The sequence below is a fragment of the Ischnura elegans genome, chromosome 8, assembly GCF_921293095.1.
Source record: "Ischnura elegans chromosome 8, ioIscEleg1.1, whole genome shotgun sequence".
Classification (NCBI taxonomy): Eukaryota; Metazoa; Arthropoda; class Insecta; order Odonata; family Coenagrionidae; genus Ischnura; species Ischnura elegans.
The window spans coordinates 83,634,643-83,656,217 of NC_060253.1; the positions used below are offsets into that span (position 1 = coordinate 83,634,643).

Consider the following 21,575-nt stretch of genomic DNA (forward strand, 5'->3'; position numbering starts at 1 on the left):
AACTTCAGTTCTCTAGCTGTTACTTCTGCTTCCTCAGTTGATTTTGTGTCCAGGATCTGCATGTATGTACACCCATGCCTTGTATAGCGCAAATTCGTTCCTCGGGGAAACATCACAATGCAGTGTAGCCTAATCGAAAACTTTAAAGCTCTCATGATATAACGTGAACTTGCGCTAAGTACATACAAAATTGCTATCATTTTTCGCATTTTAATGGTATTGCTTGCCTCAAACCTTTTTTGTTTCTATGTTAATCGAAATCCATTGCTGTGTAATAGCCAAAAGTATTACTCATCATGTCCAGATAGCCGGCCTACCGAAATTCATCTCATCTCCTTCACAGAATGACATTAGTTAATTTATATCATTAATTAAGCGTGGAGCTAATGGAAATGAGTTTTTTTTTACAAGCAATACGGTTTGAGACGTAATTTTTGCCGTCATAGGTTATCGGGCAATTTACTTCCAGGTAGAGGGTCTACGCTAAAGCCTTCAAAGTCATCGGTATTCACGGGGGAGAAATGGAGTGGTGGCTGAGTTGCGTATGAATAGCATCAACACATACAAGGGTTCCCTATGGAGTCTCAAACACAATGGCTTCAATCTCTCCCAGCAGTGGTAGGCCCTCTGTCTCTCAGGAATACAGTGCAGCAATAGAAGGTGATTTCGATAGAGCCATACAGGGTAAAAACCAAGACAACAATGGCAAAAAATAGGAATGCAGGTAGAAAAATCAAGAAGTTATCAAGAAAAATTATAAACATAGAAGAGAAATTGAAAGAGGTCAATTGCTTTGAAAATGGAGAGCGTCAAAGCGATATTGCGTGGAAGTTTAAACTCACAATGCCTTATTCTGAATAAAGACGAAGTTAAAACGTCAGTGACCTCAGCCAAACCAACTTCAACCAGGCGGTCAACACATACGGATTGTTCATTGTGAATCTGTACAAAAAGACGAGAGTGGTAATCGCTCTGAGACATTTAGTTAAAGCTCTGGTTGGTTCCAGAATTTCAAACAGCAAGCAGGTATTTTCAGTGCGGTGATATCAGGTGAATCTGCAGGTGTTGATAGTGCAGTCACCGCAACTTTTTCTGGCGAACTCCAAGCAGTGATTGAAAGTGGCTCCTTTCCCCCTTAACTAGTTTTAAGTGTTGATGAGACGATTTTGTGGTATTGTGGTGGAAAAGAATGCAATCTCGTTCTTTCATTTTCAGGGAAGGAAAACTGGGTCAGGTTTCAAGGCATTTAAAGACTGTTACACGTAGCTGCTAATGCCTCAAGGGACTTCAAATTAAAGCCAGTTATGATTTATCATTCACAAACTCCGCAAGCAATGAAATGGTATTCAAATTAGAACTAGCCTGTTATTTGGATGAGCGACAAAGGGGTCTGGGTGGCACAGTAATTGTTTTTAGGCTGAATTGAAAATTCATAAACTGCCAGCAATGCATTACAAACCCCTGAGATAGCAGATGGTAGCCCACTCGCACAACAGGAGGGAATTTCAAAAGCACGTACAAATATTTTTTGCATGAATAATTGTCTTTGAATGCGTGCCTCCTATCTTTACAGATATTCATATAAGCTTTTTAAGTTTAAAATAAGGATTTTTAAGGTTAGTAATATGAATATATATGGTTTAGAGGAATTTCGATACCCAACACACATGCTACCAGGAACGCATCCCTATCTTTCCCATGTTAAATCGCTCTCATATAATGCAAATTCATACTGTGCAAAGACCCCAAGGAACGCATCCCTTGTGATATACGAGGCATGGGTGTATATGCTCTGCGACTGCAGAGGGGTTAAATTGCATTTCATGGCTCCCATGTAGACTTACAGATGGTTCGACTGCTGTCATTAGTCCTATATATACCGTACCACAGCAGCATCCAATTTTGTATGCATCTTCATAGGTGGTATTTGGTATGCAATCGTTGGATCTGGGTACTATGCCACTTTTTGTCCTGTCACAGTTAACTTGTGACAAAGTTTAATTTCTTCAGCATCTAATCTATGCAAAACCTGCAGCTTTGGTATCCGCTGTCTCGGATGTTGAACTTTCATTATTCCAAAAATGTTTATTTTGTTCAATCATGGACGATAGTCATTATATTTGTTAGTTATTTCACTCTTCACTGGTGTGACCTTCCGATTTGGTTCTTATACAAATGCCAGAAAATCATTTTCTGGACACAAACTGCTTTTTCTATCCAAATCCAATGTATAGTATTTATTTTCTTCACTATAATGGAAGCACAGGGTTTGAAAATTGTTATAAAAATATTAATCGAATCTACTCAGAATATTTTTTTTCCTCTAAACCGTTGAGATATCTGTGTGGTGATGTCATGTTGTTCAGTTCCACGATGTCACACTTTTGATTGCAGATGAATATGCCAACTCAGGATTTCTCGGTGATATTTCTCATCCATCATGATGCAAACTTCGTTTGTAAGCTAGTTGCAACAAGCGCCCACATCTTACACCTTGTGCTAGTCAAAATCAGTCACCCATTCAATATCTGCATTCAAACCTCATCTACGTCATTCACTTCCCTTGTCCTGCTTATCTAGTTTCGGCACCTGCACCTCGATTATGTAAATGTGACAGCGACGACGGCGATAGATGACCATCACGTTCTCCTATCACGTTCCGCTGTATCATGCGATCATGTAAGCCACAGTCATCGCACGTATCATATAGGTACGAGCACGCGAGGTTGGTATCATTGAGAAATCTGAAGAACCAATGAAATCCTTCGTCATACCTCTGTCCGAGAAAGCGTCGTCTGCGGAGTCTTTGAAATAACAATAGCAAACAACAAAAACATAAAATGGAGGCAGTTCAAGGCTAAGTAATTCGCTCCGCCAATAGGTAAAGTGATATAGTACTCGTATTATGGTAAAGTTATAGGGAAAGTGTAGTATTACTTTTCGATGTGTGATAACGTAATCTATTATGCTAATGCTCGCCGGGAGATGCTGTAGTCATTATACTTGCTATATCGTAGAGAATAGTCGAAAAGTCGGGACCTAGGTATGAAACTAATTAATGTTGAAATGATAATGGAAGTGTAATTGCGCTAGCGATTTGAATGTAAGTAGTTAATAGCTGATTTACGATGATTTAAAAATCGAAAAGGTGTTTAACGATGTTGATGTATTGGAGATTGTACTTGGCAAATGTTGATAATTAAACTTCGATATAAAGTGATTGACGTGTAAATCACGGATGTACTTCAATTAGCAGTACTTTCCAATTTGCTGTGTGAAAATAATGCTGCTCAATCGAATTCACCACCATGCGCATATAACAATTGAACATGTACAACTAATAATGTCAAAAGAGCACTCCAGTAGAAATAATTAAGAATTTTATTGGTTTTTACTCGATTATAGAGCATTTTAAAATAAATAAATAATAATTTTTTGCTGATATTTGTATATAGTGCTCATTTTTATGTCAGCATATGCTTGTCACCATCAGTTTCGAACGTGATAGCTGACGATGACGCTCGCAGCGTGATAAAGAGTGCGATCACAGTTTCATAATCGCTGCTATCACCTTCCGTCGTGGGAATCGCGTTGCCCCTGGCAACGACATCGCTCTCACCCTTCTCACAGTTACATAATCAGGGTGCTGGGTATCACACTTACGCTCCACATCCCTTAAATAATTCCACACAGTACTGTTTATATTTCCTTGTAACTTAATAAAATCTTGTTATTACCAATTTGAAACAATTATTAAGGTCTTTCGGTGGGGGGGACGATGTACACACCCAAATGCCACTCTTTTCACGACCATACTCCTCTATTCTCTGTTCGGCACTGTCAGCAATATTTTTCCTCCATTATAGTTTTGTTGTCCACTATCCCAATGTTTTTCTCCCATTGTCAACATTGTTTCAGCATGATCACTCTGTATTTATACCAGGGTTCCACAATTACACTCCATCAGCAGTTTGCACTACATATCCAAGCAGCATCTGCACTTGTACATCTCATTTGCTTTGGCATCACCATCTCTGCTGGTAAAATTTTACATAGTGAAAAATATATTCAGTGTATAGTCTGGAGATTGCTGTACCTTTTTGTATTTGCAGTTTTTCATGCAGTGCCATTATGGAGTTCACCTAGTTTCGTATCTTCCCATTTTGTACCTTATGTACCTTTCCTTTTTTACCTTATACAGAATATGGTTAGAAACTTTTGGATTATGTATTCTGATTATTTCTCTTTTATAGATCTCATGATAAAATGTGGGATCTGTGCTTTCAAACTTGAGGAATTGTCAGTTCCCTTCCTTTGAAAAGTCTCATTTGTGCTCCAAACCTCATACTCTTCTGGGTACTACTACCTTACATTTGGCATTAATGTGGTTGAGGGTGTGTGAGCATTTATGGCCCAGCTAGTCAACTATGGATGTTTTAACTTTTATTTTACTGTAACTTAGTCTGGTCAATGTATTGCAGTGGTTTTTCATTTTGAAGCATTACCAATAAGCGAACTTAAGTTTAAACTAATCAAATATTCTCTTCCTGACTCACTCTAAAATTTTCTTATGCATACCTGCCACTCTGTCGGCTCATCCGCAACCACTTGTGTTGCTTAAAGGTTCAGAAAAATTGTACTTGGCTCTGCCTGAAGTTTTGCTGAGCCTTTTAAAAAATCTGTGCTGTATGGCGAATATATGCAAAAATATGCCAGAACCAAATAATTTTAAAGTATGGGTGAATGAGAATTTTGTAATCCATAGGAAACAAAGCCCTTGAGATTGATAATCAAGCTCCCTTCTTGAGGAATGCTTGTTGAGAGGCATATCTGATTAATCAGTTATAGCCTTATCAGTTTTGAATTTGGTTGGCAAACTCTCATTGGATTGATTTTAATCTTGAGAATATAAAAAAAAAATTCTGTAGAGTTAAATGTGTTTCAAGTGATAATGCAGCTTTTTTTATGTTTAATTAACCTGAAGAAAGATTACTTACAGAATGTGTATTATTTGAATATTTACTGGTGATGCGTGGTGTTGGTCAGAGGTAGTAAAGGCGGTCCCCAAATTTTGCACACAATGCGTTCCTGAAAATGTGTGCGAAATTCGAACCATTGAGTTCCATACTAATTAGGGGTTGTTCCAAATGAGCAGAATATACGTACTATAAATTTATTTTTTGCACAGATTTTATTTTTATTAACTAATGTTTAATTATAAATTAATAAAATTCCTCACCTTATTCCTCATATTGTCTTTCAAAAATTTGCAGAATATGTACGTAAAGTTGAAAATGAAAAACAAGAATTATTTTGTGGGTACCAAGTGAAAGATTCCTCTTTGTGTTTAAGTTGACATTACTCTTATAATGTCCATTATAAATAGAAAGACGTTTCAAAAAGCATAACAAAATGCAATTGTTGAATCTTCACTCTTGATGCCTTTAAATTTTTACATCAAAACTCCTTGGCGACATCTCATGACAGCATACCTTGGGATTGTGTATACTTAGCATGTTATTAAAAAAAGACCAAAGAAATATGGAATATGGATTATACAGTGAGTCCTCGTTTAACGTCACTTACCGTTCCTGAAAAGTGTGACGATAAACGAAATGACGTTAATCGAAACATAATATCCCATAAGAAACAATGTAAAAAGTGAATATCAGCTCCTAAACCTCACAATTCCGACGCGAAAAAATTTTAGCGTATCATATCTGGGGCATTTTTTACGATGGGAATGCCAAGCTACGGCATAAATACGAGTTCCTGTCTTCATCGACGACAATAGCAGCACTGACGTAAATCCTTCTCCATTTTTGTATCTTCCCGCATTTGCTTTTCGGCTTCGCTATGGTGGTCGCCCGGGCGAGCGTCGCCTGGGCATCATCATCGCTGAAACATCGTCGCAGTTACAGGAACCAAAATTATTGTGAACACGGCGAAAAAAGTGACAACGAAAACTCAGAGTTCCACTCGGAAAAATTCCTTGAAATCACTTTTTAGGTTCCTGAAAACCATTATGTCAAGTAAAACCTTGCGCACCTACCTAAGAATTCATTTTGCAGAAAATTTTCTAAAACCGTAATCGCAATTAACAATAAACACACCGTTTTACACTTCGTTTAGACTGACTTTATTACCGCCGACAAAGCGAACATTCTGCAACACCCGCCGCTTCGCATTTTTTTCTCACGCGAAATGTAAAAGCCTTGACGTTATCGCGAAGCGAAGTTGCGATAAACGAATGATGGTCTCAAAATTTTCGTGACGTTATTGTGAAATGACTTGAAACGGGGTGACATAGAACGAGGACTCACTGTATTTCATGTAATATTGTTGCTGAAGGAGTAAATGTCATGAATGAATCGAACTACACTGAAACTTTAACTTACGAATTTTATTGAAAGCTGTGTGATGGCATCTAGTCAACTTTTTTTAAAAATGTCTCCAATGAAGGCTGAACTACAGCTTTCTTCTTCTCTTGATGAAGGAGCCTATAGCGAGCAGTGCCTCTCTAAAAAAAAATCACCTTGATTAAAGTCAACACTGCCCTGTTCGTATTGTCTGCATATACTTCCATGTGAAATAGTTGAATGTTGGGATGCTCAGTAAACATTGTGGGAATTTCAAAAAAATTACAGAAACGGTTGAAATTCGGAATTTAGCGTACGAAATTCTAGTAAAAGGTGTTGATTGGGAGTGTATGAAAGTTGAGGACCGCTTGTATGTACATGATTGCCATTGTATCTCATAACTTTCATGCAGTAAAGAATTTTTATTCAACTAGATTAATGGTGAGCATTTGTCACTTGTGTGACAGAATTTTTTTCTTAATAATTGATTAATTAGACTGGCATTAATGGTCTTCTGTGTTGTTTTTCCAGCATCTGGCATGCACATGGGTTTCAGTATGTCGAATCAGCAGAGGCCCAGTGGACCTCAGGTATGTATAGTGTTCGTTAGTCATTGATTTAGTTGTATTTGCTGTTCAAAAGCTTCATCACTTTTACATTTTTGACAAGCATCTATTGTTGTGCTTTTGTGTTTTACCGAGATGCATTTGTTTTGGTTTTGTCGTTTGCAGTGTAATTGCTCAGATTTGATTTTTGATGAGTGCGAAGTTTCAATTGTGTGGTGATTATTGGATTCTCTGTCGCATGGAGTTTTGTGATTAATTAAAAAAGCTATAAAGTTACTGGCAAAGCATGTATGGTAAGGAATTAACAACTGCACTAATGTTTGCCTTGCCTGAGCATCAGTCACAGGAGACAAATATTTCAATTATTTTTTCATAAATGGTGTTTTGTCCCAATTCTGTGTCAACTCGAACTGATTGAATCCTACATGCCTCAGGTCACTATATGGATGCTACTTTTGAAATATTTTATTGTAAGCTGGGTTAATTGTTTCATGTTGTGATAGGAAGCTCATGTCACTGCTTGCGGTTTTTTGCAGACGTCAGTTCAGTTGTGCTTGTGGAAGACGGAAAATCCATACGTCATGTTATTTTGGTTGCCATGTTTTTTCAGTTGCTTAATATGTTTGGGTGTTGGTGTATGGTGCCGATCTGGCAACAGCTGATCTCAAGAAGCAGAAACATTTATGCCTTTGAATTCCCTCTTACATGCATTTGGAGTAATCATACAACGCTTAGTAGGTGAGGTTATTCACAATTTGGTAATTTGCTAGTGCAGAGGCAGATTCATTTGGCAGCTATATGCATGAAGTACTGGTCCTTGAGACTGTTTTTGGTAAATCCTTGGAAGTATTTCTTGTGCTGGATTTGGTCTGTATGAACCACAGTTCTGTTTCAGCAAATTAGATTTTCGATGAGTTGTTGGACAAAGTCATAGGGATTGGCCCTTATATCATTTGTCTCTCTAAGTTTGGTTTCGCATTTTCTATGGATTTTTGTGACAGTATTGTGCCAATTTTTCTGGTTGGTGGTGGCAGTTCCTATGCTATCAGCATTTTCTTATCATTAATTTAGATAATTTTACGTATTAAGTTTTTCTTTTGGGATATCGAGTTTCTCAATTTCTTATCCATTTTTGCGATCCTATCAATTTGTACACTGGTTGGTATCATTATTTGTGCATAAGCTGTGTAATGGTCTGTTTCCTCATAGCATTTTTATTGAATTGTGGTGTTACAAATTAGCATCAAATGTAGTGAAGTACTTGATGAGATAAAAGGCAATGTGTTGCTTTTTCAATATATAGAATTTATCAACTTCTCATTAGTGATGACAGTGGTTATTTAGGCTGTATTACATCTTAAATGTAATCCTACAGGTCTCACCTTCTCTTCATTTTTCCTAATATTTAGCTTCAACTCATTGAAAGTAGCTGAAGATCGTCTTAATTGCTTAAAACTTTTTATAAAATTTCTCAATAATAATCAAAGAAATAATTCATCAAAGTGAACATTGGTAATTTTGTATCTGAGCAGTTATGAATCAATAAGGATCAGAGCTTTGGAAAGGGCAGGTTAGCCCGCAGAGCACCTATCGGCAGAAATTTATGCATTTTACACGGACAAGTGTAAAGCTACTATCAAACATTGATTTCACAGTTAAGACTTTTGTATTATACATTGCGTGACTGTACCTTAGGTAAAGTGGTAAATTTACGTATTTCAGCTGTGGTGGTCTAGTATGGGAATTTCATGGTACACAAATTGGAGTTTACCAACTCACTCTTCCTGTTAATCTTGTGTCTGTTGTATAGCTGGTGTTCAGGTAATTGATGTATTACTGTGGTTATATCATCTTTTTGTAACCATGTGTCAGCTGGTGATTGTGGTGAAACAATTCTTAGGGGATTATGGTTATAGGAATGAAGAAAGTAATTGAGTACGTTTTTTTAGTTACTAAAATACCAATCGGAATTGGGTGCCAGTACCAATTGGAAAAATGATCCTCATGAAAATTAAACATGATTCTTTCATTGTATTTCTCTTTTTTATATTTATAATCTTTTCCTTTGTATTTTGGAAGTTTTAGGCATTAAGTGACCACTAAAAATCTTTTCTGGTTTTTGAGCAACTGTTGCACTTTAATATTTCCCTAAATTTTTATTTGAATTCTAGGGATCACAGATTTGGAAAGGTCAGGATAGCCCACAAACATCACAAGCCCTCTCTCTGTGGATAATCCGTGAGGTGATAAAGGCTATGGTTTATTACCTTTTATTTCCATATCATATGCTAACCCTTAATTTCCTTTATTTTGGTTGGTATACTTGAGCTATTTCACCTCATAAGCAGTAAAAAGCTTTCAAGTAATCTCGTTAAGGTGGTGTCAAAGTAATCATAGTTTTCATCTTGTGGATGCTGTCGATGGTCTTCTCTGAAATCACTCCTTTCTATAGGGAAGATGCAATTGGCTTTGCTTAAGCCTTAACAATTATGAAAGTGTGATGTGGGGTGAAACTAGTGGAATTCCAAGCTGGCGTTGAGTGTGATATCATGTGGATATGCTGCTGTGGCAGGGTGGCATTTGCATCCTGGGCTCTGTGTCTCAACAAATGTGGAGAGAAATGCAGAAGCTGTGGTAGAATTCATATTTGTTAAAAATGTCCCTTAATTTACTCAAACTATTTAATAGCAATATTGAAACTTGGTTGTGACGGTGTTGTTTATTTTGAAGAAGACTTCAGAAGCATGGATGGGTGGATGTACAGATGCTATGGAAAAGAGGTGTCCAGCTACTTCATTCTCTTTCTGCATCATGTTCTCCAATTCTTCTTTTAGTATATCTTCATGGGATTGTTGGTGTCATATTCTCTTGGAAAATGGCTTCTCTCATTTGTTTTTCTAGGTCCTTGAGTGCTGAAGTGGTATTTTTGATGTTTTTCCCTTGTTATTTTGGCGAGGGTGTGCTATTCATATTCATTGTTTTGTTTTGCTCTTTCAGCAGCCCTACATAGAGAGGTAATTGGCTCACCTCAAACCACTTAACTTATTATGTCCTTAGCTGTTTTTAATTTTTGGTGGATGCTGGATAAATGAAGTTGCCTTCCATAGTCATGCTGAGGAAGATGTTGTTTTTCATCTGTTTTTTTCTCTGAAGCCCGTATTTATTTTTATTAAATTGAGGATGTCCACATAGATCAATGTTGCCATTTTACGGTTGCCAAGTAGCAAAAAAAATTGAGGAGCAAATGTGTAATTGCTCTTTAGTGGTGGAATTTAAAGTAGTACAATTCTTCATCTTTTCATTATCGTTTGGAATTTAGTTCATGAGTCCCCAAGGCTTGTAGCATACTCAATGCAATGCCTTTGCAGAAAAATATACTAAAAATTCTTGGTTAACATGGTAACTTGATTTTTAATTCTTATCCATTTTCCATCATTTGATCATTTTCTCATATTTCTTGCTGAGTACAATTGTTTAGACAACGGGCATGATGCAAGTATTATTAAGTCTTGTGGTGTAAACTGTTAAATAAAAGTGCGGTTGAGGTATAATTTTTTTACTTTCTCTGCTTTTGCTATAATTTTGATCATGACAAATAAATACAAACTCAATTATCATCAAAGTTTCATTCAGTTTTTTTGGAAATCCACATTCTTAATGTTCTCTATTTATTGGATTTAACTTTTGTAAAAGAAAGTTACATATCTTGATGGTTGTCTCCCACGAATTGAGTGGTTGCTTTCATGGAAAAATGTTAACATGTATGTATTGAGAAATTGATCCTAGTTGATTTTCATATTTGTTTAAATGTCTCATGGTATGTGGCAAATGCTCAGTCCCTCCCTGTTACCTGCTGATCTGCTTGAGGAACTATCTTCCTCTGTCCCATTCACCTATTACAGTAAAACCTCTTCACATCGTAATGGAGGGGGGCAAAATTTGGGCAATTTGATGTATGGAGGTTCACTATAGAGAGGTTTTAGTGATAGGCATCATTTCATATCCTTCGGAAATGAAAGGCACTGCAGTCTTTTAAGCCATAGTATTTGTGTTTCAACAAAAATGCATGCATTAGTGAACAATTATTTATTAATTAATAATAACAGAAAGCGAACGCTATGGCATGATTTTTACCATGATTCGAGAGAAAATGATGTGATCTCTCTCAATTCAACAGTCACTTAAAAGGATTAGGATAGTTGGATACCTTTTTTATTATTTACTGTTAGGTATGCTCTCACATGGAACAAAATGGCCACAATTAATGATTAATGTGAAAATTACAGCATATTAAAGGCATATAAAAAAAAGAGTGAAACATTTATTGCTGAAAATGTCATTCCATGTACGTAATTGCTGCTGCATTAATGGTCTCTTGTTGTCTCGGTACCGTTTTTGGAGGTATCTCCTTTGTATGATAAGTGGAGGGTTTACGAGATAAAGAGGCTTACTATATAGAGGTTTGCCTATAAATTTACATGTAAATCTGACAGGATCGTAAGGGTGTTATGAAGTATGGAGGTTTACGATGTAAAGAGGTTCACTACGTAGAGGTTTTACTGTATTCTCATAAATAATGTCACTGTCAATCTTTAATTCTTCTCTACTAATAATATCATTCCTATGATTAATTTCCATGGGATAAAACATATTTTCAGGATCAATAGGCATTTTCTCTTCATAAGGTGTCAATCAGTGGCTTAACAATTGGGGGGTGATATGGGGGTATGGATATGGGGGGAAAGGTTTGGGGGGTAGATCACCCCCCAAAGCCTCAGAGAAATAAAAATAACATTCAGAACTATTGTCTAGTTTTGACATATGGTAAATTTTAACGTAACCTTTTATTGAAACCCAAATTTTAAGTGCCAAAATACGTAAAATGTATTTGCAGGCATGTCATTTTTCCAAAATTTTCCCAAAAGGGGTTGGGGGTGGGAGGTTGCCCATCCCCTCAAAGAATATTCCTAGTTACGCCTCTGGTGTCAATCATAGCTGGTGTTTTATCTGTCACCTTTTTATTATTTTGCAAATATTAGCAATCTGGAGTCATTAAGAAGTAATTCATGGAATTATTGGTTTTTTGTGTATAAAATGCAATTTTGACAATTTTTTCAGGTTGGAGAACAATATTTTTATCCTGAATGTTTATTTCTTTCCTATTTTCCTAGAACATGTTTAATGTGAGCCTGTATTCCTTGGGTATCTTTCTTTAAACTCTAGATTTATGTTACTCTGGAAGAGGAAGTAATCAGCTGTATGAGAAGTTTATATCATCACTCTTTCTAACCTGCCAGGTGTTGCTTGATGCTTAGTGAGTTGAAGGCTAGTTTCAGGGGCCTAAGTCTGTACCTTGAATTCTCCTTTCTCTGGAGAAACTTTTCTACCGTAATTTTCTCCCGACTGAAGTCTGTAACTTGGCGGAGAAAAGATCAGTTCCTGGCCGCTACCGGAGAAAACTGTAATTCACGGTATTAGATAGGAACAGCAGATAGGTATGAAAAATATTGAATCCAAAGCCGGTGATTGCGTGAAGAACCAATAAAAATGCTTTGTATCATATAAAAAATGAGTGGGAAAGCAAACGATTCTTACTTGTAATAAGGGCTATTCATTCATTAAATGGTAGAACTAGCAAATTAATGAGATTAATGCACCAAAATGCATCAAAATTTATCCTTGGTAATGGATAAATCGATGTAAATCCACCGCAGAAGTATTTGTTCATTATTACACACAAAAGAGTATATTATACCATTGATAAAGGAGAGACTAATGCATAATACCGAAGCATTTGTATGTTTGAGATGCGGTTATTCTTGTATTCAAATGGCAGTGCATTCATTGATGATATATATTTTTTGCACCTCGTATACTTACTTTCATTGGTGTATGTGTGATGAGCATGGAAAAACATAATTAGCAACGTCAGTATTATATACATTTATACTTGAATAGCAGAAATACACAATGTTGGAGTGGAAAAGGAAAATTTAAAAATTTACAATGCAGAAAAGAATCTTAAAGAAAATAACGTTACGCAAATACCTACGTGCGAGCAATTAGTGCGGAAACATAGGGAATATAGTTTACTATAGGCGTTTATTTTTAAAAAAACAAAGCAAAATTACACTTACTTGTACCTATTTATTGCTGATCATATCACAAATAGCACTACAACGCACACATTTCACGGTCTGTCTTTGTATTACTTATAATCAGTGTATTCCGAATCAACTGATTCAATGAAAAACTTGGCTCACAATAAATTTAAAACACTATTATGTTTCACTAATAAAACATGATAATCGGTTTTCCAATCACTTGGCTCGCACTAAAAGAATTGGCACTCTTTGAAGTTTGAAAGGATTCTTCGCATCTCACTTCCCACTCATTACTAACGACTTATTATCAGTTTACGTTATTTCACATTAACATTATGAAGACAATGAAATGAAAAGGCTGAAACAAATTGCTAACCCAGTTATCGTAACATCAACAAACTTCGAATTTCACTATCTTACTTACCATAACCAAAATATGACCAAAACAAAAACAACAGCGCAACGAATTGCGTGAAAGGTAAACACTGGTGAAAGCTCACAATCACTATGAAGTGGCAATAGGTAATAAAATCAAACAGAAGCGAACAAGCGAATGAAAATTAATATGCGTTCCATGTATCCTTAAAGTACAACTATTTCAAATATGAAACATATTCTCTTCGCAATAGTTAAATACCTTTGATCGAAATGTATAGGGTTGATTAAAGCAGCATGGAAGAAATAAATTATTTTGCCAAAGATGTTACACTCACAACTTGCTTCATTTGTGGCTTCACTCTTTTTATGGTCTATATGCAATCAATTCATTTAGGGGTACAGTAAAGGCACAATGAAAGTTCACTGCACGTAGTTTCCTTGCAAATGCAGCAATACAAAACTTTCAATTCCTGTCAGCAATTACACTACGTGTGTTGCCTGCCTAACTTGAAGAATTGATTTTCGTGTTCTATTTTGGCACAAATGTGTAAAAAATACATAGGAATATACAAATAGAACTGCAGTTCGATCATCCACAATGGTTTGCCATTGCTATTTTTCTCGCTTTCTCCCAGGGAGAAAATTAGTCTGCAGGTATCGGGCGGATGACTCCGAAGCACCTGTCCAGGGTGCTTCAAGTTTCTCCAATCGCATTACAGACTTTAGTCGGGAGAAACATCTTCTCCGTTACCCAGAGAAACGAGTTACAGACTAAGGGTTGGTCTAGACGGTAGCTTCACGAGTCTATTTTCTCCCAACCCAGGAGAAAACACAGTTACAGACTTGACCTCCAGGCCTGTGTAAGCTTAGGTGGGAATTGTGAAAGAAGTAGTTCAAGATTAGAAATTTTATTTCATACGATGGATTTTCCAGCGAAAAAGTTATCCTAACAAGTTTTTTGCCTCGTTAATTATACAGAGGCCTCCTTTGTCATCATCATCGTTAAAGGCTTTTTTTTTTTTCAGGATATGAGGAATTTCTTGAATTTGGTTCGATGAGGTATTCATGTTTTGTGTAATCTCTGAACAGTATGGCTTATGTTGAAGTGTTAATCGTCTTATCCTGTTCAATTTGCAAACTTTGATGCCTAGATTAGTTGTAGATCATCCTGTTGCGGATAGTAATGTTTTTCTCTCTTTTAGTCCTATAACTATAGAGCCAACAATGCCGCTCGTCTGGTCTCTAGCCGAAACCAGGTTATGACTCCAAATGGTGTGGGACATTTGGGTTATCCACATGTGAGTTTTAATTATTTAATATCATTGGCAAAGGGATTACTTAGATTATTGCACACACTTCTACCATTCAGTTTATCAGTTAATATTGATGCACAGTGCGATATTTCCTGTCTTAAACATTTAGTATGAACCTTGGTCTGCAGGGGCACATTGCATACCTTTATGTCCCTGTTGATGAACTATGCTCAGGAAAAGTCCGCAAGGTAATAATTATGTTGAATCATTTCATCTGTAGCATGTGGACAACTGCTTTCATTGTTTATTAGGTGCAGTGTTTGAACTAACGTATTTTATGTCACCCAAGTGGATAATGTATTATTTCAAGTTGAGGCATTTACCCAATTAATACTTACCTGCATGTTTGTATTAATTTGAACTTGTCTTGTTATGCTGTTGTGCACAGTTAATTTGTTACTAATGGGGAGGGCCGTGGGATATATTTTTCGCATCGGTTGAAGCACATGAAGTGCAATACATAAATGAAATGGAGTAAACTAACTTAACTGCTGTCTTTATGAGACGATACCTGGATCAAGGTAGGAGTTGCCTGTGAATACTTTTCACGGCTAAATTCTGTGTCATAGCCATGTGCTTTTGTTGGAAGTTAATCTAGATTCAATATGTAGTGCAATGGCTCACTGTTTAGTATAGTTGCTTAAGTGGTATCATTCAAGTTAGGTTGGACTCCCTCAATTATAAAAAATTGCCGTTCTCTCGGTTCTTCTATTGGAAAAAAGTGATTTTCTTTGCTTTTGTTTTTAAGTCCCATGATTTTCTGGGAGGTTATTTTACCAATTTAAAGTGTACTGTCTAACATGCTTTTTTGGGTTTAAGAAGACACATGAAGAATATAACTTGTGTCCTGTAAGTGTTTATGCTTGATTCTCGGTGAGGTTAGAATTTTAAAAGTATATTATTGGCTAGCAAACTGAATATGAACCACCATATCTTTTATGCAGTTTCTCTTGCATAGTGGCTTACATCGGGTGTTATGTACTCCTTCATATTCAGCTAGGAAATGTGATTTATGCCTTTGATGTTTTGACAAACTTCTTCAATATGTCTTTTGTCTATCCTGTATGCTTTGCTTTACATTTAGTACGTCATGATGAAGTTTCCAGGAACTTCAGTGGGTATTGTTTAGCGGAAAGGATGATTAACCATTCATGTCAGATGGTCAACCCATGAGTCCGAAGTGAATATGAATCAAGTGCATTTATGATATGCATTGGCTTATTTTATTTTGAGTTTGAATATCATTTATTATTCTATTTCTGTTCATTGTTCCTGTTTTTGGAGAAGAAAAAGTGTTTGCAACCCAAATTACTTAGATGTATATATTTCACTATCTTCTCATGTGATATAATTATTCAATGTGTTCAGGAAATATTTAATAAAAAATTATGATACGGTAAAACTTTGATTCTACGCAGTTGGAGGGACCGAAATTTGGGCACTGTGTAAAATCAGTGTGTAAAATCAAGAGTTGGTATTGAGGCAGAGTATAGTTTTCAGGATAACATTTGCTCATTATTTTTAGAATGCTTAGTCATACACTTTTGTATAGTTCTGATTTAAGCCAGAACTGGAACCAGAAAAAGTCTCATATGTGAGGTTTTACGGTAAAAGAGCATGAAATCCTTTTCAATCGTGTCAGATATATGTTTCCTGGATTCAACTACTCATTTGGAGGAAAGAAAATGAAGCCTTATAATCTTACTTACTCACCTGCAACACCACAGATGATATGTTACCTTAAGAGAAACAACATTGAATTCCTGAAAAATGTTTCCCATGTTTGAACAACATGGTTTAATTGCTGGAATTTCTGGCGCCAAGATTACTTCTGTTACCCAGGAAAAATTTTGGAATGGTGATTTTTAATTCTTGCAGAGAAGCTAATTTTCGAAAACATTCTCATTAAAAGCAGTTTTCAGGAAATCCGTGTAACCACCTGCAGACAAACAAAGATTGAAGATTGAAGAAATGATATATCCGAGGATAGTCATCTAAATTAACCCCATTAACGGGTTGCAAAATTTTGCTAATTCATCACAAAGGCTTTACGCCTTGTGGGCCTGGGTTCAAGTCCTGGCAGTAGCAGACACTTATCAGAGATGGCCCTATCCCTACTTGAGTGTAATGTGGAGGGCACTTGCAGTGCACCACTGTCCAGCAGATGTCCAGCACTGTTCAGTCCTGGTCCCTTTGGAGTCTATCATTACAACCTGGCTAATGCCAACATAGGGTTCCTATCCCCCAGCCCTTACTTCATGGCGCTAATGACCCCAGCTGTCAGTTACCTCCTTCCAAATAGCATGCCATAGAAAATACGGAGCACACAGGACCCAGGATATATGGAAATTCAGATTTTTCCGGTGTTAAGATCCCTTTTTTATAAGTGAGCTATTTAAATAACCTCGCAACTGCCATCATGCTGTCAGTGATGAATAAAAAAAGGATTAAAAGTCCGGAACAATTTTCCCTCTTATAATCTTTACGGATTGAAAAAGCATTTTCCCATGAAATTTTACCATTAGTAGATATAATCCACCAGGCATAGCTTCTCTGTTGGCATTCTTCCGTGAATTCAGCACCGGGACATTCGACTCTAAAGCCGTGTGACTCATCTTCATATTAAATTTTGCTCCCCCATATCTGATAAAAACACCGGACACTTTTTGTATTTCAGTTTAATGGTGCTAAGCCATTCCAGAGTTTAAAGGGACTGCCTTATTAATCACGTCTTAGGTTTGACTTCAATGAATACATGATGATTGACAACGCGAGTTATTCTCCGGGGGCATTAACTCCCGTTCCTTTAAAAATTAATCCCCTGACAGTTAGATACAAGTTGAGTCAGTTCTGATAAGCACGCTGCGCAAGCAACTTTCCCTCGCCTTCATTCATCCCGCAGATGTGGGGTTAGCCCTTGGAATGAGACAACGCATGCTGCTTTTACCATAGTGTTGAATCACCATCGACTTACGTCCATACTAGAAGTATGACTATCTTTTTTGGATCTCCTTGGAAGCCAAAATTTTGGAACGGGAGGATTATTATCATTAACCTTTTGTGATAATGTTAACATCTCTGGTGATTATCTGTCTTAATCAAAAGTAGTTACGCATACACGGCGATTGCCGTATGTTTTAGGTTTCGATATTCTTCTACGGCAAATTTGAACTAAGAGCGATATTCGCGTTTGTAAAGGAGCCTGAAATATTACTGAGAGGGCGCAGGGGGTAGCAATTATTAGATTTGAGATGTTTCAAGTTTCACGCTCAACAGCACGACGTCATTTCAACCGTTCCTGTATTCATTTTTGCAACTCATTGAGAGGAATTAATAACCTAACTTCATATTGCTCCAGTCGGAATTTTCAAAACAAGTCTGAAGACAACTGTGTAAAATCAAGATTAGCAGCCTCTTTGGGGCTGGGGTTATTCTGCATAAAATCAAAAAATTGCGTAAAATCAAGAAAAGATGTAAAATCGAAGTTTCACCATTGCAATTCCTTATGTTTCCGGTCGGACTTAGTGTGGCTGCGTAAAAAGGAGACGATGTAAAATCCAAGTGCGTTAAATCAAAGTTTTACTGTATCTCATTGATTAATATGAAATCATTAAAGGACATACCTTAAATGCTATTCAAACTGCCTGTCTCTTCAGATTTGCCATTCTTTGGGTTATTATTTAACTGAAATGGATTAGAATAGAAGAATTTATAAATACATCATGGAAGACAAATACAACTCCATACTATTCCTTGAGGGGGGTGGCCATTGATGATTTGAGGAATACCAACATTTTAAATTTGTCTTTATGGTGATTTGATGAGCCATATATTATAGCTCATTCCAATTTGTATGATGCCAATATTCATTAAATATTTCCTTATCCAAGTGTCTGTTAAAGAAAATTAGCCACTTGTTCTTAGTTGATGAGCCTTAATTCTCCACTTAAGTCATGGTGGGAGCTATAGGGGGATTGTGTTCTTAATGGCTTTCTCCCAATTGTCAGCAGCTTGGAGGACATGCTCGAAAATCATGAAAAAATGGTAAAAAAAACCCTCATAATAAGCATTCACAAAACAGCAAAATGTAGACAAACCAACAGTATATGCCACCCTTCTTGGTATCTCAGACCACAAATGAAGATAAGTAGTGGCGGAAAAAATTAACTCAAAGCTCGTTGGCATCAGAGTGTGGCCAGTTCAGGAACCACTTGTCTTCCAAAATTTTGCCCTTGTAATGCTCTCATACAACCAAGAGTTTTAAAAGCAATATATCCCTTACACGGGAGAAATAATCATGCCCTTCGCATTATGACAGGGCACAAAAGATCCAGCTACAAATTCTTCGCCATATTCTCCGAAGTATGCTTTGCCCTCGATTCACTTAGAATGGAATCTACTCTCGTCGGGACATCAGTGGACACAGCTGACATATTTGGCATTGGGACTACCTTAGAACCGAATCGTTCTGGTGGTGTAGTGGGTAAAGTATCATGCTACGAATTAGAGGTTCCACGGATCAAGTCCCAGTGAAGGATGACTTGATGCTGCACACACACACACTTTAAACATTTTTCTGATCTTAAAACTTCGCAATGCCTATCACAAGATCCGTAGGATGTTGCATGGCTATTGAATTCTTACGCCCTTATTTATTTGTTGAAATTCAACTACTGTATCGCATAACCATTTGGGCAGTTGATGTGGAGTGAATTTTGACTACCATTTCCGCGTCGTCCTACCCAGCTTCAAGGTCCCTAACATTAGCTGTATGTGTCTGTAAGAAAACAAGTTTTTAAGGTTGATTTAATGACGTGAGAAGTACAGAATTTTTTTTTTTGTTCTACAAAACTAAAGTTTAGTTCTATAGTTCGTTCGCTTCGTCCACTTGAATTCCATGAAGATTCGAGATCCATAAAATTTTTTATAATATAATAACAATTCCAAAGTTTCCGAAATCTTGCAATTATGGTAGGAAAGTACTTGCCCAGTCACATAAGTGTTTAGCATAAGGCAATTTTCTGCAGGCAGTAATACTGTAACATGGAGATGTCAAAACCTGCTGGCTGAGCAAATAGAATATCTGGTTTTTCTGCTTGAGAATTTGAAAGGGGCAAATATTGCATGATTCATATACAGTGGAACCTCGTTAAAGCGAGTACGGGCTATAGCGACACCCCCGCTATTACGAGAGATAGCCGATGTACCGTCAAATGACCCTATAATAAGAGTGTTAAAAAATTCGTTTTTACGAGACCCTTTCGGCGTTGGCTCTCGCCATAGCGAGGGTTTCACCGCCGGAAGACTTCATCAAGACTCCTAAACCTTTGTAACTGCTAGCGATCTGTTAGAAATGAAGTTAATGGAGTGCTCAGTCTCATATTTATGTGGTAAACTCTCGTTCGATAAATATAATGATTGACGAAACAATGCTTTAAATGATTTTTATTCAGTGCGGCGCTTAAAAATTGTTTGAATAGTTAGTCGTTATTTAAGTAAGGAAATTTAGTGATGCAAAAAAACATCGCCTTTCGTCTGGATTTATGCTTACGTTTATCGGATAGATGTTTATCTGTCGCCGCACCACTCCTGTTCCTGTATATCTGTTCGCAACAGGTATATTGGCTATTATTTGCTCCACCTCCGGTAAAGCGACAATTCGCTATAGCGAGTGTTTTTTAGTGCACCGTGGGGTGTCGTTATATCGAGGTTGCACTGTACGTAGTATGTAATCTTTATTATAGCTGTGAAAATGACTGTACTCAGGGCTCTCCCTTGTAGTTAGGATACATATATATGGTCGACATATTACTTAGGGTAAATTAATTTCAATTGTGCCTATGGAACTATTGAAGACATTAATTTTCATTCATCTCCTACATCTGACAATAACCATCAACGATCCTCATTATATTTTCTTTCTTACATTAGGCTAGACATTCATCATAGAAAATTGGAGTAGAATACTGTATTTCTCCAAATATAGTCCCCCCCCCCCCCCCTAATTTTGAGGCTTCAGTTTCGGGAAAAGTTAAAAAAAAAATGTTTGAATATAGTCCCCCCCTTTACTTTTACCACAGGCATTTTTGGAAAAAAAGGGGGGGACTATATTCAGACATATATGGTATATTGTAGTATGCATTGCTGTATTGCCTGTACTGCATTCAGGAATTATCATATTCGACTCAGTACTCGCGAGTAATTTCCAACTCGACTCGATACTTGACTCTAGATCAAAAAGTGCTACTTGCACATCCCTATTATATTCCGAAGGAGCAAATGCAGACTAGGGGTCCTGTGACAGGTAGATGGTCAAGATACAGTGATGCATTTGGAAAAGTACCCGAAGTCACTATAGCAAGCACTGTTGAAGCTGAATTGAAGCTTATTTATCAGAGATGAATGCACCACCAAATTCCTCTCCTGGGAAATACTGGAAGACTTTTATCTCCTACCCAAGGCTGAAAGTATTACCGAAGAGGTTTCTTGCCATACCGCCATCCACTGTGTTCAGTGAAAGACTTTAGTTCGGCAGGAAAATTATGTGATGTAAAACACAACAGGCTTTATCCTGGCAGAGTGAAGATGCTTTGCTTTCTGAGCAAAAATTTAGTCTGTAAAGGGAGACTAAATTTGTGAGACATTATTGATAATGATAAGATATTTTCAATAAAATATTTAGCATAGTCCCAAAACTAAGACTCTGCGAACACACTAATGTCATTAAAGGAGGAGAGCAAGGAAACAGGTATATTCGGCATTCGTCCGCCTATTTTGGAAAATCTAAGACGAAAATTTTCGGGTTTAGTCTCCCTGGTCAAGAAACGTCCTGCCGCATATTTTCGTCGTTAGTAG

General features: G+C 36.9%; 1 protein-coding gene across 9 annotated transcripts in view; it reads left to right on the plus strand.

Annotated features, from left to right (window-relative positions):
- LOC124163211 (eukaryotic translation initiation factor 4 gamma 1-like) overlaps positions 1 to 21,575 on the plus strand; it is a 183,082-nt gene that overhangs the window by 86,778 nt on the left and 74,729 nt on the right. For 8 of the 9 annotated variants that reach the window (XM_046539953.1, XM_046539954.1, XM_046539955.1 and 5 more), the window contains 2 exons: positions 6,891 to 6,949; positions 14,610 to 14,705. In XM_046539953.1, the coding sequence (XP_046395909.1) occupies positions 6,891 to 6,949; positions 14,610 to 14,705 (155 nt within the window). The remainder of the gene's footprint in view (positions 1 to 6,890; positions 6,950 to 14,609; positions 14,706 to 21,575) is intronic. The other variant, XM_046539952.1, reaches the window with a different exon arrangement.